The 27,392-nt window shown below is 37.2% G+C and overlaps 1 protein-coding gene across 2 annotated transcripts; it reads left to right on the top strand.

Annotated features, from left to right (window-relative positions):
• The first annotated feature begins 1 nt into the window (after position 1).
• Positions 2 to 27,234, top strand: LOC125819971 (protein SABRE-like). 2 transcript variants are annotated; one of them, XM_049499379.1, is made up of 23 exons: positions 2 to 378; positions 1,791 to 1,902; positions 3,582 to 3,857; positions 5,543 to 5,802; positions 7,638 to 7,851; positions 9,769 to 9,939; positions 10,036 to 10,113; positions 10,843 to 11,094; positions 11,712 to 13,796; positions 14,825 to 16,718; positions 17,118 to 17,218; positions 19,991 to 20,347; positions 20,453 to 20,571; positions 20,764 to 21,013; positions 21,841 to 22,065; positions 23,592 to 23,731; positions 24,602 to 24,674; positions 24,890 to 24,991; positions 25,099 to 25,230; positions 25,444 to 25,773; positions 25,858 to 26,025; positions 26,220 to 26,595; positions 27,118 to 27,234. In XM_049499379.1, the coding sequence occupies exons 1-23, from the start codon at positions 308 to 310 to the stop codon at positions 27,216 to 27,218; spliced, it is 7,887 nt and encodes a 2,628-aa protein (XP_049355336.1). In that variant the 5' UTR covers positions 2 to 307; the 3' UTR covers positions 27,219 to 27,234. The 2 variants fall into 2 exon arrangements, with proteins under 2 accessions (XP_049355336.1, XP_049355337.1); XM_049499380.1 differs by lacking the exons at positions 2 to 378; positions 1,791 to 1,902; positions 3,582 to 3,857; positions 5,543 to 5,802 and having other exon boundaries at positions 7,684 to 7,851; positions 9,774 to 9,939.
• Positions 27,235 to 27,392: the final 158 nt, after the last annotated feature.

Genomic DNA, 27,392 nt, shown 5'->3' with positions numbered 1-27,392 from the left:
CTCGTCTCTATTTTGTGTATGCAAATATGGCGGATCGAACACAGTTCCTTTTACGTCCTTCTCCTATAATCACTCCCATTGACCTTTTCTCATCCTCCTTCTACTTCGCTTCTCTGTCAATTTCTCCCTATTCTTCTTCTTCAATTTCCAACTCCAATTCCTTTCGTAATTTTTTTTCCTCAAAGTTTCTATCTTTTTTTCGTCAAAATGAAGACGGAATGCAGAAAAATAGTGTATATGGATTGATTTTTCTGCTTTGAACAATGATTTATCAGTGAGATAAGATATCAATTTGATTCGATCCGCCATGGCTGCTTCTTTGGCTAAGTATATGTGCGGTTTCTTTATTGTATCGGCTATACTATGGAGTTTAATCAAGTAAGTCAAATGCATTTCAACTATTTTGCAATTCGTTGGTTTTGTCTATCAAATTAAATTTTCAGCTTCGACTATGTGACTATGTTTGCTTTATTTTTTTCTCGCTTTACTTGAGTAGACTGTCTATTTGAAACAACTTCTCTAAGAAGACAGGGTATAAATATGTATACTCCACCCTTGTTAGACAGCACTTGCGTGATTACATTGGGTATAATACTTATCAATAGGCATAATACATAAATATGATCTTTTAACTTGGATTCGGATGACACTTAGTAGACACATAAACTTATATAAAATTGAACAACTAGACACATGTATCCTAAGTGGCATAATACACGCAAGACGCCCAGTAGGACATAAATTGGCATGTAGAATGCTATGTAGGATGTCACGTAGGACACATGTGTCTAGTTGTTCAATTTTATACAAATGCCGGCGGAAGCCAAGTTAAAGGGCACGTTTATGTATTATGCCTTATCAATGTGCTCAGATTTCCAATTTATGCGACTCTATCAAATAGTTTTTGCTTGACTAGGATTTCTCATATATTATAAAAATATATCTTTGATAACCAGAGATCTCATTCAGTCATTTGAGTTAGCTGGTGCAGCCCAGTAGTATGGCCCCATCCTCTATCCGGCTCACTCCTAATGGCCTTATCTATCCACACTTTCCAAGTGTTTTTATTATTTAGGTAGTGTTTGGGCCAGCTTACATGAATCTTGACTATCCCACCCTCCCACTTTCACAAGTACGAGGTAATTCTGCCCACTAAGACTTAGGGATATGGGAAGAAATCGTCTAGTATTTCTTGCGTTTGATGGAATTTGAACATTAGAACCTCCCACTTCATTCTCCACTAGGCCACATTCTTGAATTCATCACCCACGCGTCTTTATCACTGAACCTAGATAATTGCAAAATATATTTGTAATATAAAAATATACTACTATAACTTATAGTACTCTATAATCCATTAGTTGAATATTTGAACTTTGGTGGTTGTGCTAATGGCACTCTAGAAACATATCAAACACTAGTACATGTAGCAGATAGGATACAGTTGTTGCAATCCATTCACATTTCTCTTCTCTATATTCATTTTAAAGAATGTAAGGCTTAACTTAATTGGGTTAGATTGATGTTTTGATGATATTCTTGTCGTATGCTTCTTTTTGGTGCAAAATATTGAGTCTTAGTAGTGATTGCAGAAGATTTCCATTCTTTTTATTGTCAGCATCAAGCAGTCTAGTTCTATCCAAATAAATATTGTTAGCTAAAACATTCGCGTGTCCCATTTTGGTCAATCTTGAATCCGTGAATCTCGTTTTTCTTTTCTTCAATATCTTTTTCCTTTTACATTCATTAAATTATTTTTAGTCTGCGTTCTTTATGCATTTCTTGCTCAGATTTTCTTCCAGGTTGTTCAAATGGATTTTAAGCCGGGTCATGAAAGCCTCCGTTTCATTCCGTGTTGGAGGATGTAATTGCTTGAGAGACGTGACGGTGAAGTTCAACAAGGTCCGTTGTTTCTTTTATCTTCTTCCCTTTTTTCTTTTTCAGCTTGATCTATATATTATGGTAGTGATTTCAGTTGTCTTTGTTTGACTGAATGGTTTTTAACTCAACCAAATCTATATTTTGTTTTTTGTTTATATTTATTCTTTTAGCTGACTATGTTGACTTCATGCATAGATTTCCAACTACATACTGCTTGTTGTCCACCTTTCTGGGTGATGTACTTCTTAAGAAGTTGGTTAGAAGAGTAGATAATATGTAATTAGAAGTGATTTGATTTAGCCTTGACAGAATAATTACTGATTTTAGTTTTCACCTTAGGGTAATATCCTGACTAAGACTGCTATAAAATTTACAACATATCTAATCTTACATTTAGGACTTAATGTTTTAAGTTTTCATGATATAAATAGAATTTAATGGTGTGATTCTTGGAGTAAAAGAAAGAGAGTATGGGGACGATCTAGATAGTAACGACAGAAGAGCAGTGTTAAGTAGGATCCAGTTTGGAGTTTTCAGTGGCTCATACATGTAGACCGTAGTTCCTTGGCAACTTGACAAAAATATAATTCTCTACAAAATATAGCAGGTGCCCACAAATTTACTGGAAAAGAAGAAAGAATTATATATCTTTCTACTCTTTCAAAGCTCTAGAGATGATTCTTTATCATAGCTTGAGTTGGATTGTTGTGGGCAAGACCTTCTCATTTGAACGAATCATTAGTATTGGCTATTTCCAGTGCCTTTGGAAAATTTGGATTCTTCATTCGAAGTGGTTTGTGAGCTACGGGTGACTGTTTTCTAAAATGGTGATATTACTCTTGTTGTGATTCTGTATGTTTCTTTTGCTTCTGTAATGATTAACAAATGGAAGAAGGAGAACAGAGTGCCTAGTAATCTCCAAGTATTGGGTTGTCTGTTGATAATTTGTCATTAGAACTTCACCTATTTTTTCTTTTGCGTTGATTTGTGTAGAGATATTCTTCATGTATTTTTATTAAGGTATCTATAATTGGGAATGTTGCTGATCAGATATTTACATACATACATACACATATATATATATCATTGCCTGTAAGAAACAAAGAATGTACTTCAGTAGCAGCAGTCCTTAAATAATGTGTAAACAGAGATTGCTTTTCTCACACTATTTTGGTGTGTGCATACATTTTCTGGAGTACTATCCATTGCTTAGAGTGCTGTACACTTGACGAGCTTTGTCCATGACAGGAAGCTTTTAAGTTTTAAATCAACTAAGACCGTGAAGATCACTTTAGCATTTTTGGCAGCAGATCTTGTGAGTTCCAGGATATGACCTGACTGGAACAGGGTCCTTGTTAGCAAGCATGTCCATTTATTAGAAAAAATTGGGTATCCAGAATTTTAAAGATCACCTTAGCCATTTTTGTATCATATCTTGAGTTCCAAAAGTAGAAATTGATGTTGTGGTATGGTATGTTATTCCAGTACTTGGGATGGTTCTTGCACCAAGTGCACAGTGATTTGGCTACTGTCCTACACTAAAGGGAATTCTTAACCTTGTATAACTGTTTTGGCCTTGAGTTGCAAGTTTGTGATTATTTACTTGTCAAGGCAACAATCCTTGCAAGATATTCTATTTAATCCTGAGTCATAGATTACTTAAAATCATTATTCTCATCACGATAACTGATAATTTTCAGGGTGCTGTTGAGAGCATATCCATCAGCGAAGTCAGACTCAGTATTCGACAGTCCTTGGTTAAGAATGGGGCTGGTTTGATTTCCAGGGATCCTAAACTACATCTGTTAATATGTGGACTAAAAGTTGTAACGAGGGCTTCAAGTAAAAGCACAAAGAAAACAAGCTCAAAGAGAACAAGATCTCGTAAATCTCGGAAATTAGGTAGAGGGAAGTGGATGATTATAGCTAATATAGCCAAGTTCTTGTCGGTTTCTATAACTGAGACGGCTGTAAAGGTAAGTCTGGTTCCAGTCATCACACTTGATCTTCTGGGAGTTTAATTGTTTTACTTGCATTTTCTTCCACCATACTGTTGCACCCAAAACTCCAATGGATGTTGCTTTTACATTTATCTTTTTGTCAAATTTATGACTGTTTGTAATTGTGCATGCTGAAAATACTTATTACAAATTTGAATAATCTTTCTATTCACTGAGATTTTTTCTTTATGTGTGAGAGGTAGTAACAAAGCAAGGATAGCAATTGCTTTTGCTTGTAGTGTGTACTACTCCTATCTGTTGAATTTATACATAGTAGGATTCAAATTGTAATGAATACAAGAAATCAATTGAGTATACCTTGGAGATCAAGGTTCAAATCCCAACAGAGACAAAAACTAGGCTACTTTTTTTCCATTTGTCTAAGCTTAAATGACTGAATTACCCAATATCTGTGGTGGTGGGAAATAGAAGGTATCCGATGGAACAGTCGAGTGTGCGTAAGCTTGCCCAGACAACACCGTTATTTAGAAAAAACAAAAGAAATCAGTTGAAGTATATAATTGGCTGATGGGAAGATAGTAAATTTTTGTGTTAACAGATGTGACAATAAATGTGAAACTAGATATCCTACTAATATTAACCTGAATAAAGTAATCTGCAACTTGTGGCTAATATTTAAGAATTTATATGAGTTCCATTTTAGCATGTTGACGTGTTCTATACTTTAACATGAGGGTGTAGCCAGACCAGTTTCAGAAGGGCAGCATTTTACAATTTTAGACAATTTTTGGGGATATCGTGGGACTATATGAAATAAAGGTAAATATTCAGTCGGTGCAAACTGAGAAGAGCTTGCAAGGAAGTAGCTTTAAGAGTGCAGGCAAGAACAAAAAGGAACAGACAAAAAACAAGAAATAGAGCCAAAAATGCTTGGAGTTGGTGTGATCAACAATGTTAGTATGTCAAGACATGAAAATGATGAGAACGTCAATGAGCTGAGTGTATTGTCTTAAGGGGTTCATTAGCTGTAATCACTATTCTGAGTTATTTGGGGGCCAGGTACTTTGACGTTTGGATATTCTATTTTGGTTTATTGGTGTACTCCGGTGTACATGGGTTCCCCTTGAATGCTTCTAATTCAATTATCTTACCTGTCAAAAGAAAAAATGTGTTCTTGTTTTCTTTTGTCAAAATTATATATGGGACATTGAAATAAAATTTTAGACTCTTCCTATACTTTTATGTACAGATTATTAAGAAGCAGTACCAAGAAGAGGATAATTTGGAGTACTTCATTAGTTAGTGGTATTGAGGAATTTAATTACTTTGTTTTTTGTGCTTGGAAATTGGTGTAGGACAATTTGGAGTACTTCATTAGTTAAGGTATTGGGGAATATTTTTAATGCTTTATGTGCATGGAAATTCATTACCCATAAAGTGACGGAATTGTACGAAAGTAGTTTCCGTCCTGCAATGGGCTGTAGCCTTTGTGTAGTAACTCGATGCAGTGATAGCTATATAAAGTTGTTCTTAATGGGACATCCATTTTGACAAAGTATATTCCTTATTGGTGCTGATGTATATGTACTTTAATTTTCCCTTTCTTTATGCTTATGTTCTGCTTGTTTATTTTGGTAGTATTTTCCCCACTCATGTTTTTTGTTTCTTATGCATGTTGGTTCACTCTTTAAATTTTGTAGACACCAAAAGCTGGTTTGGAAGTTAAAGAAATGACACTTGATATATCTAAAGATAGTGGACCAGACCCAACCTTGTTTGTGAAGTTTCGCATTGTTTCTATTCTTGTTCAATTATGCGAATCACAAACCAGTTCTGGTCAATCATCAATGCACAATGGATCTTTCCCTGCCAACCATGCAATACAAACCGTGACGGAAAAGACCTCTGCTCCTTTCAGTTGTGAGGAAGTTTCTCTCTTGTGTGAGTTTGGCCATGATAGGTATACCTTTTCAATTGTTTCATTGTTTGAAAAAAATCATTTATGTAGCTTAGCATATTCAGTAAGTGACAATTTATAGCACCTCTCCGCTGGTCATTCCAATCGTAGTTACTTCTCTTTTAGCCTGTACATTGTGAGACAGACTTTGTTGGCATATACTTTCTGGTTGGATTAAATCAGAAAATAAGCTTTCAGAGTATCATACCATACTGTCCATGCCATTATTTTTTATTTTTTAAGAAGGATCAAACATGCAACTTTCTGAATACTTTGAACACCCTTTGCTGCGGGCCGGCCATCTCAATTAGTTCTTGTTATGACATTTTAACAGCTCAGTCCATCTCATTACCTTTGATGTTTTAAACCACGAGAATCCTATTCCAGGATAATCATTTGGCTCAACTACTTCTACATATTCTTGCTTTTTATACATTATAACTTATAAGTATAAAAATGTAAACCAAAATGGTTTGGTTCGCTTTGGAAGTAGAGCCTTCAAGCATCTCCTACAACTAAATTTCCAAAAGATGGAAAATAGTTCTCCTCCCTAACAACATAAGATGTCTTATGTTAAAGAGTAATGGTGAATTTCAATATGCTGTACACAAGTGGCAAATAGCTAAACTAGAGCTTTGTTTGGTTTCCCATCTAAAGCAAGTCATTTGTCCAATTGAACCTACAGAAGCTTATTCTTATGTAAGGAATGAGTGGTCCCAGGTTATATATTAAGAAAGCAGCCATTCTACATGCAATTTATGTAGAGGTAGTAGTTTTACAGCTCCCTTTCCATATCTAACTGCATTAAGATTGAGAATGAAAGAACAAATTGAGCTTACAGAGGTTGAGCAGGAAGGAACTTTCTTCGATCACGTCTTCTTGTTCGATGGAAACCATGGATATGCCAAAAGGGGCTGATTTAGCAAAACCCCAAAAGTTCTTTGATAAATCTTAAAGGTTAGAGACAAATTTCATTGTGGAGAACCTAATTTGTTGTTTGTAAGGATGTACCACCTATATCTTGATAGGAAAAGGATACTTTAAAACCCCAAGCACAGGAAAAATAGGATGGCAGCTTTGTCAATCAAGAAACAAAAAAGGAAGGTAGTAAGATCGAAGTTCCACAACTCATTGGAATTGAAACGATAGTAGAGATCTGAAATCAATCAAATACACAACTGTGGGGATGTAAATATTTGGACTAGAGTTTCTTGGTGCTCGATAAAAATAAAGCTTTCCTGGTGCTGTTATTGTGAATAAAATCACCTTACTTTATCATAAACAGGTTTGAGCTAGAGTTGCTATATCATGCACACTGTGCTTGAAAGTGACTTTGCTAGATGAAAAGTTCACCAGTTATTTAAACAGCCAGCTTTTTGAAATGATGAAATTTTGGGGCATAAAAACAATCAACTTAATTAGATCTTCTCGATTCTCATTGTTAGATTAGACGGGAAGTATATCACCCGATAGACCTATTTGCTACTATTCTTTTTCTTTTGCTTCATATGGTAGGCACGTGCTTGATTTAAATCATTGCCTTTTGTGAATAAGAGTGTTCCTGCTACGCCCCCCCCCCCCCCCCCCCCAACACACACACACACACACACCAAAAAAAAGAGAAAAGGAAAAAGAATACTATTTTTAGCTGTGACTTATTCAAATGTTCACACATTTAAATAACCGGTTCCATCTCTCTCCAAACTTAACATGGTAGTTACCCATCATAGGCCTTTCTATCTATAGTCATGTAATCTGATCTTAGAGAAACCTTTTGATCTTTTAGTCTGATGTCAACTGTGCCTCATTACTTCTCTTTGCTGTTTCTTTCTATTTAGGGAAGCAGGAACTGTTGTTAGGAATGTGGATATCAGAAATGGTGAAATTTCTGTTAATCTGAATGAGGAGCTGCTTCTTAAAAAGAAAGGTGCTGATACTGCACACGTAGCTGTAAAGCCGATTAATGAATCTGGTACTGCTGAAAAAACAGAGAAAAAACCAGCAGCATTGGCAGTTATGAGAGAAAAATATGCTTCTATGTTTCCAGAAAAGGTCAGTTATTTCCTTATTCTCATCTTTGCTGGCGTGTTCTACTATATATTTCATCCTCTTAAGCAGTTTGGTGTCTATGCTAAAGCGTCAAATAAGCTAAGATGAAATGTACAACTTGTGCAGTTGTGCTTAACTAAGTTTTAGAGCTTGTTAAAAAATGGATACTGCCTTCCCGGCGCAAATCCGGATTTAGTCGGGCTCCAATGTGGGTACTGGACACCGGGTGGGAAACAAAAAAAAGGTTTTAGTGCTTGTTAAAAAATGGATACTCTGCCTAACTCAACCCCAAAAACTCTCATGAGGTGAGGATTGCCAAGATCATGTAAGAAGCCAAATTCTCATCCCACAAAGTGATATGGGACAACTCTAACACCTGCCCCTCATTCCCTCGACTTATGTGGGACTTAACAGAGGCAATATCTACACGGTGCATGAGCTATGAAGGTGATCCCTACCACGCGTTTGAGCTTCCGGATTTATGGGATGAGAGAAAATTGAAGATCAGAAACGTGAATAAGGGAAGTTTCTCTTTCCACTATGTTTATAAGCCTAGGAGGTTACATGGAGTGGGCTTTGGAGGCTAATGAATCAGTAGGGCAGGGGAGGGATCTTAAATAGAGTTTCGAGAGCTGAAATCGGGAATGACATGAAGATGGGAGATGCAATGTGTTGTAGCAAGAGTAATATTTCTGAAGAGGAGAATAGGGCGTGAAGGATTTCAAGAGAGGAATTCTCAGATTTTATCAACTATTAAGGAACACTTAAGATTGATAAGTAGAAGAGTTTAATGTTGAAGAGTATAACCTGCCTAGTGCAAAGAAATGGCCTTTGGTCTTACTATTCAAGCAAAAATCTCAGTTGTGGTAACAGATACATGTAAGTGACATGAACATTGAAAAGGATTGTTCATATGGAGATCATGTTTTACAAGCTTGTTATTTTGGGAGGGAAAGGATTCCACAATCTTCAATGTGGATTTCTAGAGTCTAAGTACGCATGTTTTGTTGTATGCACTGCAGCATGGAAATCAATTTACTGTAAGGCAAGGTTCTTAAGGAATGGTGTGATACAGTTGATTATCACTGGGAAAAATGCAATAAGAACAAACTGGAAAATTGAGGTTCAATAGCATGAGGATTATGCTGTTGAATTGTTCTTCCAGACAATCACAAGTAGTACTAGACTAGAACACATAAATTGTAAATGTAATCTATCATTTAGTAGGCCCTAATTTACAGTAGTGTTCTTCAAATACTCCAGTATGTGTGGAACATGTGCCAATTAATTGGATTCAACATATTCAGATAAACCCTCAATCTCAAGCATTTTGACTGAAAATTTTGATCTGCATTTTCCTATCCAGTTAAAACTAACTCCTTCATTGACTAGTTCTTTCTCCTGTACTTGTAGAAGAACTGGTTTGCTATATCTGTAATTTCTCTCTTTAATTTTTCAGGCAATGAATTCATTGTCAGGCACTTTAAGCTTGCTTTTTTTCCCATTACTTGAAGAAATTTGATAATTGCCCACCGTTAAAAATTTAAATGGAAATCATGATCTGAGTGCAGTTGGCAGCTATGTTGCTCGGGTTCTCCAAAAATGTTGCCCCACCCGTGTCAGATCCTTCAAAAGTGCACAATTTTGGAAGGATCTGACAAGCGCCTGTCGGCATTTTTGAAGAGTCTGAGCAACATAGGTTGGCAGAGTACCTATCAGGAAAAACAGATGCAGTTAGGTAACAGCTTTTATCAAGCAGTTAAAATAGAAGTGACTTGTGAATTAGGTATCATCTCATGCAATGCTTGGTAAATAATACATGATTGACATACTGCATACCAGCGCTTGTTATGTATTAACACACATGTAGTTTGTGGTGCATGCATTTGATTGATATACTTACTGTATTTTGTTTGATAGCTTAGCTTCACTTTACCCAAAGTGGATGTGAAGTTTGTGCACCGAGTAGAGGGTTTTATGGTTGAGAATAGCATTACGGGCATCCAACTAAAAGGCTCAAAAACTCAATCGATTGAAGATGTTGGAGAAAACACACAACTTCATGTTCAGTTGGATATCAGTGAGATTCATGTATGTTCTCATGGTTAATTCCCTTAAACTCTTCTGCACTATAAAATTTCTATTTCCCAGTATTAATCTAAATATTGATTCTTTACTATTCTGTAGCTACTTAAAGATGCCGGCACATCAATCCTCGAGTTATCAAAACTTGAAATCATCGCTTCGATTTATATTCCAGTTGAGGTAAAATGCTTTCTTTTAGTGGCACTATTTTCTTAGCTTTCTTATTTTTGTCTAACTGCTTTACAGTTAACATCGTGCCACGTGGTCAAGTTTCTTCTTTCACTGTTGAGAAGACAAACTTGGGGGTACTATACCTCAGTGAAGTCCTCAAAATTTGATATGGTGATTAAGATGATTAGATATTGCCTTCCCCAAAATACCATGCACGATGAAAAAAATTATGCCTAGGGAAGGGGTCTTTTTCACGTGTTCTCTAACCTTTGTTATTTCGTGGTTAAGAGGGGGTCCTTTTCACGTGTTCTCTAACCTTTGTTAGTTAGTGGCTAACTTCCAAAAAATCATTCTTGTATCTAATCGCGTTGATTAGCTGGCAGTTCTGCAAGGTCTGTAGGAGTTGGGTAGGGTCTCTTTTCCTAAATATTCCTGTAGTTTAAGTTGCTATACATAATCCATTTTCTTTATGATGAGTTGAAATGTTTGCATGGTTTTACATGTTGCTGCTATAACATATGTTGTACTTGTTAAGGGTTCACCTCTACATCTGTGCTCTTCTACCAGCACCATTTATAAGGACTCATGGGTATAAGTTAAACTAATGTCCTATCCTTGACATGTTCTCCTTTTGCTATATCATCATTTTCATGCTTCCCCTTTGGCATTCATTATTTCTGTAATTCTAAGTCAATTTCTTCTCCTGTAATTTGATCGTTCATAACATTTTGTTTTCAGCCTGCTTCACCGATCAGATGTGAAATTGGTGTTAAGCTGGGAGGTACCCGGTGCAACCTCATAATTACTAGATTAAATCCTTGGCTGCGCCTTAATGCTTCAAAGAAAAAGAAGATGGTACTCAAAGAAGAAAGTTCTGCTCGTGAAAAATCAAGGTCATCTGATCATAAAGCCATTATATGGACCTCCACTATTTCGGCCCCTGAATTGACTATAATGGTCTATGATCTGAATGGCTTGCCATTGTGTCATGTAAGACTTCTGTAGCATATACACATCTTTGACTCTTGTTGAAATGTTGTTCCTGACTTGAAATTCTTCTCTTTATTCCTTCTCAATATTTTTATGTTTTCACTTCACACAGAAAACATTTAGTGATTCTAGCTCAAAGAGAAAAAAATTGACTCTGGCTTTTTGCACAAATTTACATTAGCTGTTTGGATGATTTAGCCAGAATATACTATGCAATGCTTATATATCCAAATACAGATCTGCTGAAATTTTGTGGGTTAAGATGGTAGTTGCATCATCATGGTAATGATACTGGTCTTGAACTCTTTCCTATAATTTGCATCTTCTCAGCTACAAAGCACCCACGGAGTTGGTAAGCTTTTGCATGAACCGAGTTTCTTTGCCTTCCCTTGTAATCAAGACCATGTTGCCTTCAACTTCAGTTAGTTTCTCCTTCTATGCAAAGTACTCAACATAAAAGTTTACATCACTATTAGCATGGATAATTAGCATGTCGGCCGGTATCTGTTAAATTACTTTTCATAGTAGACGCATTATTCTTCTGCTTAAAATCTTAATTATGATGCATCGTCTTTTGTTATAAAAAAATGATACATAGTCCGTTCATCTGTAAACAGGGTTGTTCTCAGTCATTACATGTCTTTGCCAACAATTCATCAAGTGCAGATGCAGCAGTGCAAGTGGAAATTGTTGAATTCAACCTAAACATGTCTGACGAGCATCAAGAATGCTTAAAGGATCTGTATAGGATTGAAATAAACACTTCACTAATTCATATAGCAAAAGTCAGTCTTGACTTAGGCAGGAAAGATCTGGATTCACCTGAAGACGGACTTAACTGTAAAAAAGTTCTCTCTGTTGATTTTACTCGCATGAGTATATACTTGACCTATAAGCGCCTCGCATCCCTGATATCAGCTGCTTTCTCTTTCAAGCGTTTCCTGAAGAGTTTTTCTGTTTCTGGTAAGAAAACAACTACCCAGGGATCAAAATCATCCAAGCCATCAGGAAAAGGGATTCAAGTAATAAAATTCAATCTACAACAGTGCTCTTTAAATATAAGTGGAGAGGTGGGCTTGGAAAATGCTGTTGTTCCTGACCCGAAACGGGTCAACTATGGATCTCAGGGTGGTCGTATTGTGATTAGTGTTTCAGCTGATGGTATATCCCGTACCGCAAATATAATATCAACAGCGTCAGATGAGCTAGAAAAAGTGAAGTATTCTGTGTCCCTTGATATTTCCCACCTCAAATTTTGTATGAACAAGGAGAAACAATCAACACAAGTGGAGCTTGGAAGAGCCAAATCTATCTATCAAGAACATTTACAAGACAGAAACCTTGGAACTAAAGTTACATTGCTTGATATGCAGAATACAAAGTTTGTGAAACGATCTGGTGGCCTCAAAGAGATTGCGATGTGCTCTCTCTTTAGTGCTACCGATATATCAGTGAGATGGGAGCCTGATGCGCATATAGCATTGGTTGAGCTGGGTTTGCAATTGAAGTTGCTCGTGCACAATCAGAAGCTTCAGGATCCTGCTAAAGAAGGAGATCTTAAAGATAACGAACAGAGCGAAGACTCCAAGGAATCACAACAGCTGGAGAAACAGCACAAGAAAAGAGAATCGGTTTTCGCTGTTGATGTGGAAGTGCTTAATATATCTGCTGAAGTTGGAGATGGTGTTGAGCTGTACGTTCAGGTGCAGTGTATCTTTTCAGAAAATGCTCAGATAGGTATGCTTCTTGAAGGGATCATGCTCAAGTTCAATGATGCAAGAATATTCAGAAGCAGCAGGATGCAAATCTCTCGTATTCCCAAACCCTCTAGCAGTGCAGCTAACGAAAAAACTGAGAATGGCACAACATGGGATTGGGTAATTCAAGCTCTTGATGTTCATATATGCCTGGCATACAGGTTGCAGTTGCGTGCAATTGATGATTCTGTTGAGGATATGATTCGAGCTTTGAAGCTCATAACTGCTGCAAAGACTAAACTTATGTTTCCCAATAAGGAAGAGAAACCAAAAGCTAAAAAGCCTAGTTCAACAAAACTTGGTCGAGTCAGACTCTGCATAAAGAAGCTCATAGCTGATATTGAAGAAGAACCACTACAGGGATGGCTTGATGAACATTATCAGCTATGGAAGAATGGGGCTAGTGAATCAGCTGTCAGATTAAACTTTCTTGATGAACTTATTTCGAAAGGAGGAAAATGTGGAAGTGCTGCTGAAGGAAATGATCCTCTTGATGATGGAAAGATCAATATTAGTGGAGAAGATATTGATGTAGAGGATACTAAAGCCATTCAGCAACTGCGAGAGAAGATCTACAAGCAGTCATTCAGGTCATATTACCAAGCATGCCAGAAGCTTGTTCAGGCAGAAGGATCTGGGGCCTGTAATGAAGGATTTCAAGCGGGTTTCAAGCTTAGCACTGCAAGAACTTCTCTTTTTTCAATTTCTGCTACTGAATTAGATGTAAGCGTGACAAAAATTGAAGGAGGTGATGCAGGGATGATAGAGATTCTGCAAAAGCTCGATCCAGTATGCCGTGCACATAGCATCCCATTTTCACGATTATATGGTTCTAACATCAACTTGCGTACAGGTTCTCTTGCTGTTCTGATAAGAAACTACACATGTCCGCTATTTGCTGCTAATTCAGGCCGCTGTGAAGGCCGTATTATAATGGCTCAGCAGGTGCGATCTTTAGTTCCTTTTTTTTTTCATCCTCCTCAGACCTCCAACCATTTATGGCTTTTTCTGAAAGTATATGGTCATGGAAAGGCAAATAACTTTTCCTGCATCTGCTGTCTGCTCGATTTTGTTTCTGGATATCCTGCGATACTTATATACTTCATTTTCTCTGTATGCTGTGAAAATGAAATTGCTTCTTCTCATAATGTAGACAGTAGGAGATTCTCCATCTAATAGTTTTCAATTAGATCCCCCAAATTTGTTGCAACTGCTATCATTTTATCATTCTAAAATATTGAAGAGACTAGAATCAAGATGTAAGTAGTGCACATACAAGTTCCGTTGTTTTAAATTTGCCAATCAAAGCACAGTTTTACTTGCTCAAGTACTGGAAATATTAGTATGACCGATATGACTTGAAATGATAATTGTGACAGATGAGTAAAGTTCCCAATTAAATTATCATGGCATAGCTATCAGCTTTGATATTAGTTCTACAACGTTATATCACTGTAAGGAATAAATCAAAACAATTTTTTCATTATGATGCAGTCCTATGGGTTGCCTTTGTCTTGTTAATTTCACTTTCTGTTGTGTTAAGGCAACAAAGACGAGTAGTGCTGCTTTTATTTTCACTCTATCAGTGATTTAGTTCACTTAATGCTCAACAAACATCTGAGTCATGCCTATGCTTAACTCTTTTTGCTAAGTTCCATCAGTACGCTAATGATATCCATATTCCGTAGCAAAGATTTCATAAGCTGTTACTAAGATTCTACTAGGTGAAATTTAACTGTATGTTTATCATTTAACTGTATGTTTATCTTTTAACTGTATGTTTATCTTTGCACCTTGGAATTGGATAAGCCTAAAGCAGAAGATGTCTTACTTTTTCTCATTTTTTTTCTCTTGAGAAGTTTATTTATCAGTTTTTTCAAAAGGTTTATTCATCAATGCCTTTTGATTGTGTGGAAATCTGTTGATGTGCTCTGAAATAGTGGTGAACCTTGTTTGGTCAATATAAATTGCAGGCAACACCCTTTCAGCCCCAAATGCAGCAAAATGTGTTCATTGGGAGATGGAGGAAGGTCCATCTGCTTCGATCACTCACCGGGACAACTCCACCAATGAAAACATATTTGGATTTGCCCTTACATTTTCAGAAAGCAGAAATTTCATATGGTGTTGGTTTTGAACCTGCTTTTACTGATCTCAGCTATGCTTTTACTGTGGCCCTTCGTAGGGCCCATTTGAGCATCAGAAATCCAACTCCGGATCCCCCAGTACCTAAAAAGGAGAAGAGCTTGCCATGGTGGGATGAAATGAGAAGCTACATTCATGGGAACTCCACCTTACATTTTGGTGAGACTCAAGTCAATGTTCTTTCCACTGCTGATCCTTATGAAAAATCCAATAAGCTTCAGGTAGCAACTGGGTATATGGAAATCCAGCAGGCAGATGGTCGTATTTATGCTTTCGCGAAGGACTTCAAGATTCTATTAAGCAGTTTGGATAACTTGTCGAAGAACGCCAACTTAAAACATCCAACTGGCCTTTCTTGCACTTTCCTAGATGCCCCGGCCTTTAGTGTTGAAGTGTTAATGGAATGGGGTTGTGATTCTGGAAATCCTCTAAACCATTATTTATTTGCTCTTCCAAATGAAGGTGTGCCTCGTGAAAAAGTTTTTGATCCCTTTAGATCAACGTCTCTGTCCCTACGGTGGAATCTTTTGCTTAGGCCCTCTCTTCCCTCCCATGATAGTCAGTCAGAATTACCTTCTGCGGATAGTCAAGGTGTCTCAAGCGGTACTGCCTCTGGTGCTCTCAAGCAAGATAACGGGTCAGTCAATTCCCCAACAATACAGGTTGGTCCTCATGATTTGGCATGGCTAATCAAATTTTGGAACTTAAACTTCATTCCTCCTCACAAATTGCGGACCTTTTCAAGATGGCCCCGTTTTGGAGTTCCAAGAGTTCCTAGATCTGGCAATCTGTCATTGGACAGAGTAATGACTGAATTTATGTTTAGAGTTGATTCGACACCAACATGTATAAAGCATGTGCCTTTATATGATGATGACCCAGCGAAGGGGCTGACAATTACAGTGACAAAGTTCAAATTTGAAATTTATTTAGGCCGGGGAAAACAAAAATTTACATTTGAGAGTGTACGTGATCCTCTTGATCTTGTGTACCAAGGAATTGACCTTCACATTCCAAAAGCATTTATCAGCAGAGATGATAGCATCAGTGTTGCAAAAGTAGTTCAAATGGCTAAAAAAGATACACAATCTGTGGTTTTGGATATGTCTACTAATGATAAACCTAGCAGTAGGAGTGGCAGCATGGACAGACATCAAGATGATGGTTTCCTTTTATCATCCGAGTACTTCACCATCAGAAGGCAATCCCCAAAGGCTGACCCAGAAAGGTTATTGGCATGGCAAGAAGCTGGTAGAAGAAATATTGAGACGACTTGCGTTAGGTCTGAGGTCGACAATGGGAGTGGAGGTGATGAGAAAACAAGATCTGACCCAAGTGATGATGATGGATACAATGTAGTGATAGCAGATAATTGTCAACGTATCTTTGTCTATGGCCTTAAGATTTTGTGGACACTTGAAATCAGAGATGCTGTTCGGTCCTGGGGAGCTGGATTATCTAAAGCCTTTGAACCTTCAAAGCCATCTCCCTCTAGGCAATACGCCCAACGAAAGCTGCTGGAGGAGAGTAAGGTAATTAATAGCACTGAATCACGCGAAGATGATAACCAGAGGTCTCCTCCCAGTCAAGATGCAGGGCCATCAAAGAGTCAAGATGATAACCATAAATCTCCCCCAGAACCTGAAGGGCAATCAAAATCACAATCAGAACCACCTCCATCAAATGCAATCAAAGCAGACACTCCTCAGTCTAGTTCTACAGGTAAGCTCTAACTGAAACTTGAATTCTTTGTACTTTGGACATGGAATGTGTATTCTACTTTGGGGAATATGGAAGTATAGCACCACAATTCTGAAGGGTGCAGTGCGTATCTGTAAAGTTAGGCTATGCATTTCATTTGATTTAACAGTCTGACTAGGAGGAATAACTTTTTTCTAGTAACTGTAGGTATTAGGTTTATCCAGGTTACTTGCTGGCACATTTTGGCAATCAGTTTGTTGCACTAACAGGGGATAGCTTCATGTACATGTGATCAATATGAACATTTACATAGTCTTTTAGAAGTGCATGAGAATCTTTTGGTGGATTTTGCACTGCTTGAACTCCTCGCTGCTAAATGCTTATAGTTGTGGTTTGTTCTTTTTTGTGCTTTATTACCAGAAAAGCTTGGTATTTCTGAAGACTCTGAGGGGGAGGGCACTCGCCATTTTATGGTGAATGTCATTGAACCACAGTTCAATCTTCACTCTGAGGATGCAAATGTAAGTTAATAAAGACTCATTCTTGGGGAAAATGTTGATTTTAAGACTAACAGGTCATAATTTTATAGTTTATTTTATCATTCTTCATAGCTAATTATCAATATTTGTTTATTTTCTTTCTCTGTCGCCTGATCCATTTGTTGGATGATTTTATAACTGAAGAGAGAGGACATTAGTTGATTAATTCATTCATTCATATTAAGAGATGGAAAATGGAGGAACCACAAGTTTATAAGTCTGTTTAAGACCATCGGTTCTATTTAGGTCAGGAAAAACAAGGAGAAATGCCTTCAAGTTAGTTAACATTTTTTTTGCTTATCCATGACCCAACCAAAAATCTAGTAATGCATATAGAGGATTGATGCAGCCAAATCAATTAGTTTGTGATTGGGGTATAATTAGAATGCAAAGCTTATCTTCATAAGTAATCAGCCCCCAGATCTGAAACTAAATCAGACTTTTTGCTTTTCAATTCTCACCCTTGTTGAAATCAAGTTGTATAGCTTTCTTTTGTTTTTGGTTTAGAATGGAACATGTAGATGATGCTGAATTAATTCTTGAGTTGATAGAATCATGACTGGACTTTTGCTAGATGTATTTTTGTCCTCCTCCTGTACAGTTATCACAACACATTCTTGGTGTTGATTCTTAATATGAAACACCTTGCCTTTTCTACAACAAAAAAAAATCTCACCCTCATTGTATCTGTGACTTTCTCGTCACCATTTCTATTTAACACAACATATATGTAAAGAGATTAAACTCTGTACTTTATTATATACTACCCTTCATCATCAGTTTGACTATAAGAATCCTAAGATTTGAGTTGGACCATGCCAACACTATTGAGCTCTTGCAAGGTTGGAACAGACGGGTTAGTTAGAAAAATCTAAAAATGGAATACCATATCTCAGGCCATTTGGTGGACTGTCTTGCTCGAAAGAAACAACATAATTTTTTAAGGCAAAAAGAGAAACATACACTACCTTAGACAGAGATGCATTTTTTGTTAGAATTTTTGGGGCAATCTGGCTATTGAACGTGATGTTGATGGAATGCTAGACCCAATAGGCATTGAACAATCTGTAATTATTCCTGATGCACTGACTTAGTGCATAAATTTATTAAAATCTTTTAGTACTTACCAAAACAAAAAAGAATCTTAAGATTTAAGATTTATCTCCTCTACAATGGAGCTTCGTTTTCTTTTCTTGTCAATTTTTATTTTCATGTTCTCCCCTTCCCCTGCAACGCAGGATGATGTTGAATCTTGATTGATTATTCTTTTGACTTGGGGGTTTGCTGCATGAAGTTTTTAGAAAATGAACTCCTCTAGGACTGCTTAATGGATTGAGGTAGAAAATACTTTTTGTAGATCGCATCTCTTAACCTCAGTGTGAGCATTCTCCATTATCTCTACGATATGCTTCCCGTATTTGCCTGTGGTGATGGAGCGCTGTCATTTGAATGTAAAACTTCTCCTAGAGCAACTTCTCATCTCATAACCTCTTTGAACGCAAAATACAGTTCTTTTAATTGATTTTTCCAGTTTCTTCATTATGACTTTCATAAGTGTAGTGTTTCCCCTTTTCCACATGGCAATTTGAGTCTTGGGAACCATTGAGAGAGAAACTTGGATAGTTGATACATCTGGTTTGTAGACTTCTACTTTTTCTTGTGGGAAGTATACATTCCACTCTTTATGTAGTTTTATTATGTAGACTAGTTCGACTAGGTTCTGTTGTTGAATGCCAGATTTCTTTCTCTTGACTGGTTCTTGATATAATTTTCATCGTAAAATCAAAATTAATCAGGCCTAAATTAACATCCAATTGGTCTAGTGGTAAGAGCACAATGTGTGGGTTAAGAGCACATCATGGGTTGCACCCTGTTGCAGAAAAATCCTTGTATGTTAGAGGAAAAGGGTAGAGGGGTGGGCGCATCAACCACCGAGTTGTGAACTGTGCCCCACTGACCCTCAGGGATTTCTTGGTTATAAACAAAAAAGTCATCTAATACTCTTCTCGTTTCCTTACCCTGCTGCAACGGCTATGTGTTGGAAAATTTGATTTCAAGTCAGGACTACCTCACAACCAAGCACCTTTTTGTTTTCTTTATATACAACTTATCAGATATATCCTCCAGCACTCACAGTAACTTTTTTGATGGAATTTGGCTTAATATCCCGTTGCATATTTCTGCTTATATTTGCATTATATCATGCATATATTTGGATATGTTCTGTTATAATGCGTTCGAGCATGAAACTATGTCTCTCTCGATACATGACAAACTTTCAGTAAAACTGAGAGAGTCATTCTTAGTTTTTATCCTGGAACAATATCTGCTTATAAAGAAAATAGCAGAAAACACTTGCATAATGATGAATAGTTGGTTTATCATTTATGAATGTGAGATAATGTGTGGTACAGTTACTGGAAGTGTGTGTCTTGTTTTTCCAAGTGCTTCCAACTTCCAAGTTTGATTTATGCTAGCATTGTGTGCTAGAAGACACTGAGAAATTGCCTTGTGAATAAGTATCAATGTATCATTACAAATTTTCCATGTTCAATTCCGAGTTCTTATGTAAGCATTTTCAGGGAGATTTTTAATCCAACATACATGACATTGGTAGCCCTACGGTAATCCAACATACATGACATTGGTAGCCCTACGGATACAAGAAAGTCTAAAGATGATCTATGTGTAATCTGTCGCAATACTTTGATATTTCATCTAAGCTAATGCTACACAAACCTTGCTCCTTGACAGGGTAGATTTCTGTTAGCTGCTGTGAGCGGCCGTGTTTTGGCTCGTTCATTCCATTCAGTTATTTCCATTGGTAGTGAAGTGATTGAGCAAGCTCTTGGTGGAGGAGGTGTCCAAGTTCCTGAGTCTCAACCACAAATGACATGGAATCGCATGGAGTTGTCTGTGATGTTAGAACAGGTACAGGCACATGTTGCCCCAACAGATGTAGATCTAGGGGCTGGACTGCAGTGGCTCCCTAAAATTCGTAGAAGCTCACCTAAAGTTAAACGCACTGGAGCATTACTTGAAAGAGTGTTTATGCCTTGTGATATGTATTTCCGCTACACTAGACATAAAAGCGGAACAACACAGTTGAAGGTATGCATGGTTTCTAAATCTGTGACAACCTGCTGAAATTTTTTATGGGATCACAAATTGTACTATCTTTTGTTTGATTCTCAATTATGATAATGTTCTATCCAGGTGAAACCCTTGAAGGAACTGTCATTTAATTCACATAACATAACTGCAGCAATGACGTCTCGCCAATTTCAAGTTATGATAGATGTGCTGACCAATCTTCTCCTTGCTCGGGCTCCAAAGTACAGACCTATTAAAATTTCTCATTAATTTTTACTGAACATCTTATAGTTTTTAACTTGCTTATGTGGGAGTGGCATCTATCTTATTTTGTTCCTTAGAACCCTTTAAATACTTGAATTTTAGGTCAGTTGCTTCCAAATCCTCATTTTTATATTAAGTTTTCACTAAGTTAATTGAGATTGCTACTTCAGGCCTCGAAAAGTTAGTTTGTCATATTCAGAAGGTGATGATGAAGACGAAGAAGAGGAGGCTGATGAAGTCGTTCCTGATGGAGTGGAAGAGGTAGAATTAGCAAGAGTGGACCTTGAGCATAAAGCACGAGCACAGAAGTTGATCCAGGATGATATTAGGAAATTATCTCTTTGTACTGATGTTTCTGCGGACATGGGCCCTGCAAAGGAAGGTGATCTCTGGATTATTAGTGGTGGAAGGTCCATATTGGTAAGACAGGAACTTCCCGAAGCCCTTTACCTTTATGAATGTGATACAAATCCCCTACCACTTTTATTCTGAAATAACAGTGTTGTCAAAGGCGAAAAGCATAGAAAAGTTCCCAACGTCTGCTGGGGCTTTAAACGAAAAGAAAATTTAAGCATGAGCTTTAGTAATGAAAGATGCAGTGAAGAAAAAAAATTAAGCATATCTATGTAATGCAGAAAAGGTAACTATAAAGACAAATAGCAAATATATGAACATAATAATTGGTAAAACTATAACTAACTGAAATATGAAGTGGTTTAAAGTAAGTATATAAACTTTGACCTTATAAAAAAAAAAGTACTAAAACTGATTTAAGATTTTGATTAAGATGCAAAGTTGCAGTTTTAGGTTTCCAGCTTAAGTGGCTAGTTTTCTAATATTAAATTTCTAAATTTCTTTCTCTTACAATCAAATTCATGCATTATTCTTCCTTACAATGTAACTCCTTTTCAGTTTATATTGAAGCACACCCCATATGCAGCCAACTTATGTGAATCCTAATAACAATTGGCTGGTTGGCTATAGATTCATTTTTTCGAAATGCACCCCAGTATTCAACCTAGCAGCTTTATTCTTTGAGGACTTACCCTAGTAATGATGAGTTGCATGTTTGGTCCCTTGTCTCTAGTAGATTCACCATGAGTCGTCACTAGCATCATCGGTTGTTTTGAATACAGACGGGTCACACTAGCTGAAAGGCAGGCGGTCATTTGTCGTTGTACAGATTTATCACAATACTAAATAGGAGGTCTATCAAAGTGAAGGATTATTATGTTGACTGTCTACAGGTGCAAAAACTGAAGAAAGATCTGATAAATGCCAAAAAATCTAGAAAAGTTTCATCTGCTTCTCTAAGAATGGCCTTACAGAAGGCGGCACAGCTACGGTTGATGGAGAAAGAAAAAAACAAAAGTCCTTCTTGTGCTATGCGCATCTCTTTGCAAATTAATAAAGTGGTCTGGAGTATGCTTGTGGATGGTAAATCATTTGGTGAAGCTGAAATCAATGATATGGTGAGTCTCTATCTGATTTCATCGTGTTTGGTTCTATCTTTGCTAGGCTGAAATTCCCATGGAGGTTCTCTATTGAAGTAATACCAGTTAAAAAATATGCATATCTTTCATCAGTAGGCTTTTATGTCCGACTAGTCAGCTGACAGGGAATGCTGAAATTCTCCAACAAAATGAATTATATCTAGAAACTGCTGGCGTGGAAGTCTGGTATCTGTTAATCAGTGAATTAATCCTTTGTATTCTCGTATTATTTCAGGAAATCCTTTCTGCTTCCACTTAATAAACATAAGATAATCAATGTAGTCTAAACTGCACCACTAATCTACAGTGCACTAGAAGTTAGAAATTTCCCAAATCAGGTATTGTACTGTTAAGCACTCCATAACTTTGGGTTTTGCACTCTGCGTCATGCTGAGGTTGGTCTTCTATTCTGAAAAATGTTTTTTTTGTGAAAAATGTGAAAACCCTCTTTCCCCCTAACAAATGGCAAAACATATTGAAAAACTACATACTAATCCACAAGTTGGAGATGCAAAACTTGTGGCAAAGAGAACATTCTGAACTATGAATTCTATTGTTAATCTAAACAAATCGTTCCTTGTTCAGATGAAATTCATCGTCTAAGGCTTTTGATCTACTGCTAGAGCATGATCGAATCATTTTTAGCTGTTCTAGTCAATGTTTAACTGGATATATTCCAATACACTATTTGACCTAGACAACTGCATCAGAAATAAGGTTCAAGTAAGCAAAGTTCCATCTTTTCGAATCAAGGCAGAGAATCATTCTGGGTGGTCTTTTGCACCTCCATGATTTTGAAGCTGCTAGGTCCAAAAGAGGAGAGCCCTCAGTCCACTGCATGGCATTTGTTCTCTATGGAAGTTCAGTGCCTAGTGAATATATATAAGTTCAAGACTCGCTATCAGTTAAAAGTAAAAGAATGGTTCTTTCTCCATTCTGGTGCTCGAATATTTTTGAGGAGGCCAGATATATGCTCCTCCTATGTAACTTTTGTTCCCTACCAATAAAGACACCCAACTTATGGGTTCTTAGTAGAGAAAAGGTTAGCAAAGTTCAGACCAGGACACTTAGGGGTTGTTTGGTTGGGAACAAGTTATCCAAGATTAGTTATCCTGGGATAACTTATCCCACCATGCATATGGGATAACTTATCCCATGATATAAATGGTGGGATAAGTTACCCCAAACATGACCAAACAAGATACAAATATTTTATCCCATCATTATTTATTTTTATCCCTCACACCAAACGACCCCTTGGATGAACAATAAAGTACCGGCTAAGAAGATCAGGGCTTAGGTGAGCGTATTCGCTTGCTATTTCTTTATGGAGGAAGCTCTCTTTATTTTGGTGATGCATTTGAACAGGAAAAAGTGATTAGTTATCCTTTTTAGCTGTTTTGGAATCTTAAATTCTGATATTTTTAGTTATCAGAACTGCATGTAGTTTCTTTCTCATGGAATCACTTGAATCAAAACATTTTATTTGCCATTTCCCAATGCAGATATATGATTTTGACCGGGATTACAAAGATATTGGGATTGTTAAGTTCACAATAAAGAGCTTTGTTGTGAGAAACTGCCTGCCGAATGCCAAGTCAGATATGCTTCTATCAGCATGGAATCCTCCTCCAGAATGGGGAAAGTAATCCTTTCTCTTTTTGTTTAATTTCATTTCTATTCTACTTCTTGCATTATTAGTTATGTATCTTGTTTGTGCTTTTCTCCCTTTCGCTGGTTGGTGCCTTAATTGAGTCTTTCTGTTGGCCATGTATGTATGTCTAATGAAATTTTATCACTTTAGTTCTTTTCCTGAATTGAAGATGATATGCCATCAGGACATGCCCTCATATACAGCCTTTCTCGAGTACCTGAAACGTATTTTGTTCTCAGAACAGTCTCTCATGCCCTTAATTTAATCGTCTATCATGTCCTGATCTGTTATGCTTATCCGTTTCCACTTAATTCTTGCCCTGTAACCATCATCTTGAACTTAATTGAACAAAATCTGGTCTTAGTACTCAATTATTCCATATTTGGGCAATTAGTTTTGGCCAAAGTACTTGCTCATTATTATGTCTGTCTACATGATTTGATTAGTAACAGAACATACTTGATTATTACAACTGTCCTCTTGTAATAGTTTTGTATACCTTATTATCTGAAACCTAGTTAAACTTGGTGTTCGATTCCTGTCTAATTTATTGAGTTTGTGTGGCAAAGTCAAGACAGGCTTAAGAGAATCAACACTTGGCTTAATGTCGATGTCTGCTGAAAACCATTCGGCTTGCATTGCATAAAATTCTTTCCTTTTTTTTTGGTCATCACTTGGGAGAAACCACATAAGGCATACCTATTGAAAAGGAAAAAGAGAAGCATCATTAGATGAAAATTGAGAAATTTTCTAATGGATAGACTGGTAGCTTACCTAGCAATGTTCTTGGAAATCATGATGTTGTTTTTTCTTGTTCCATTGCATTGTGATCATACTTTTTTTTACCTGTCATTGCCTCAGAAAAGTGATGGTCCGGGTAGATGCCAAACATGGGGCTCCAAAAGAAGGAAGTTCTACCATTGAACTGTTGCAGGTAATAATGGTTCTTTTTAAGAAAGATATTGAACCTTTTAAGTTTTTTCTTTTCTTGAGAAGATGTCACACAGTCAGGAACTTACAGTTATCTCATTGAATTATTCATTATATCTTCGCATTAGGACAGTTGTACGAGATCAACCTGTTTGCGTTCTTTTGTCATCTTTTGTGATAATTCCTCTTATAACCTGTTTAAAGTTTTCCTTTGTGTAGGTGGATATTTACCCCTTAAAGATACATCTTACTGAGTCAATGTACAGCATGATGTGGGCATATTTTTTTCCAGAAGAGGAACAAGACTCCCACAGGCGGCAGGTGTGTCTCAGGTCCCATTTATCAGTTGTATTACGCAATGAGTTTTTACCCATGAGATGCTACAATTATGTGAAAAGATAATGTTCAAAGCATCTTTTTGTTTGTAGGAAGTATGGAAAGTTTCAACTACTGCTGGTGCCAAGCGTGCAAAGAAAGGCTCTTCCGTGCAGGAAGCACCAGTGTCAAGTAGCCATTTAACTAAAGATTCTCAGTCTTCCTCCTATGGCGATTTATCCCAGGTGAGTCTCTGATTCCTTAAGTTGGTTGTTGTTTGCTTATTCATCTTGCTAACTAATGGAAGCAGACGATGGAATGAACTGTGCTTCGTGTGTCCTCTTTATTTAAGTTTATTTTACAGACATGGGCAAGTTCTTCAGTATACTTGCATAATCTCTAACCAAACAATTCTCGAGCATATCTTTTTCAACATTTGGTGTGCTGAATATATGCAGGCAACAAAGAATCCAAAAGCTAATGCTAGTGTTGTGACTCCTAAGCTTAGACGGACGTCCTCCTTTGATAAAAACTGGGAAGAAAATGTTGCTGAATCTGTTGCTAATGAACTTGTACTGCAAATGCACTCATCAAGTGTTTCTTCTTCAAAAAGTGGGTCCCTTGCAAATATTGAGCATCCAGATGAATCTAACAGAAACAAATCCAAGGAATCAAAATTAATTAAATCTGGTCGTTCTAATGAGGAGAAAAAGGTGGGGAAGGCACATGACGAGAAAAAGTCTAGGCCCCGAAGAATGAGAGAGTTCCATAATATCAAGATTAGTCAAGTTAGTCAAAAAAATTTATTATGTGTTTGTTTTGTAAATTTGTCAGTTCCTTAACTAACTCATTCTTATTTATGCATGGGTTAGGTTGAGTTACAAATTACATATGAAGGATCGAGATTTGCTGTGGGTGATATGAGACTGCTGATGGATACATTCCATCGTGTTGAATTTACTGGGACCTTGCAGAGATTATTCTCACGAGTTAGGAAGCATATCATCTGGGGAGTTCTTAAATCAGTAACAGGAATGCAGGTTATAATAACCAGGGATTTATTTTAACTTCTCATTGCCTAATTATTGGCGATATTAAATCAATGTTTTCAGCTTCTGATTCATGTAGCTGCATTACAACCACCCCTCTTCCGTGATAAGTATCTCAGACTGTTAGATTACCTCATGGTTTTTTTAAAAGCTTACGGTGCCTATGTCTGTTAATTTTAATACAGGGCAAGAAGTTTAAAGCAAACAACCAAAAGGAAGCCAAGGAAGCCGGTCCTTCTGGTGTTCCCGATATTGATCTGAATCTCAGTGATAGTGATGGTGGCTCAGCTGAAAAATCTGACCCGTTATCCTGGCCTAAGCGTCCCGCTGATGGTGCAGGTGATGGATTTGTCACCTCAGTGAAAGGCCTTTTTAATACGCAGCGTAAAAAGGCTAAGGCATTCGTGCTTCGGACAATGAGGGGTGAAGAAGATGACTTGCACGCTGACTGGAGTGAAGGTGAGGCTGATTTCTCTCCCTTTGCCAGACAACTAACCATAACAAAGGCCAAAAAGCTGATTAGACGACATACAAAGAAGTTCCGTCCTATAGGAGGAAAAGGTTGGTGGATCTCTGACATTCTAATGTTCTCTTTTTGCATATTGGGCCTTCTGTCTTTCATGAGTAGAAACATAATATCAAGGTAAAATTGCTAAAATGACGCCTAAACTATGACCGGATGTGCAGTAGCACACTCATACTTTATGGGGACCTAGTACACCCCCTGTATATTTTTTTAAAACATTTTTTTTGGCATTTATCCAACGTGACACAAGCCGAAACTCGATTATGGAAGAATATAGTGATTCACGAGATTAAATTCCAAAGGATTTAACTGATTTCTTCGTGGAAATGAACAACAAAGCTTTGGTTTGTTATTCAGCTCACCTGATAAATGTCAAAGAAATGCTTTAAAAAAATATCCAGCGGGGGCATAGGAACCCCGGAAAGTATAAGTGTGTTACTACAAATCCGTCTGTAGTATAGGCGTTCTTTTAGCCATTTTCTCTAATATCAAATATTCTTACCTCCATGCTACACTGAGTATCAGTGACTGTTATGCTGATCCACTATTTTTTCCAGGTTTATCTTCTCATAAAGGTTCACTTCCCTCATCGCCAAGCGCAAACGCCACATTTGAAAGTGATTCTTCAAGCGAAACATCACCTTACGAGCAGGAGTAGCAGAACTTGATAACAGCAAAACAAATATGATTTTAGGATCTAAAGTGGGACTGCCAATTGCCGCCTCGACGACTCCTACTTGTGAGAATGCCTACTTGTTCTAAAAAACAGAACAAGGTAAGAGCTGTGCACACTGATGGAAACAAGTCCACTGACTATTAACATGTCATTGCC

The sequence above is a fragment of the Solanum verrucosum genome, unplaced genomic scaffold, assembly GCF_900185275.1.
Source record: "Solanum verrucosum unplaced genomic scaffold, falcon-dt-bn FXZP01000229.1, whole genome shotgun sequence".
NCBI lineage: Eukaryota > Viridiplantae > Streptophyta > Magnoliopsida > Solanales > Solanaceae > Solanum > Solanum verrucosum.
The sequence above is the reverse complement of the archived record's forward strand: the minus strand, read 5'-3'. Positions and strand labels throughout refer to the sequence as shown.

Coding starts and splice junctions, on each gene's coding strand:
- LOC125819971 (XM_049499379.1), top strand. CDS start 308: ATGGCTGCTTCTTTGGCTAAGTATATGTGCGGTTTCTTTATTGTATCG. Junction 379..1,790: donor ATACTATGGAGTTTAATCAA/GTAAGTCAAATG, acceptor TTTCTTGCTCAG/ATTTTCTTCCAGGTTGTTCA. Junction 7,852..9,768: donor CTTCTATGTTTCCAGAAAAG/GTCAGTTATTTC, acceptor TTTGTTTGATAG/CTTAGCTTCACTTTACCCAA.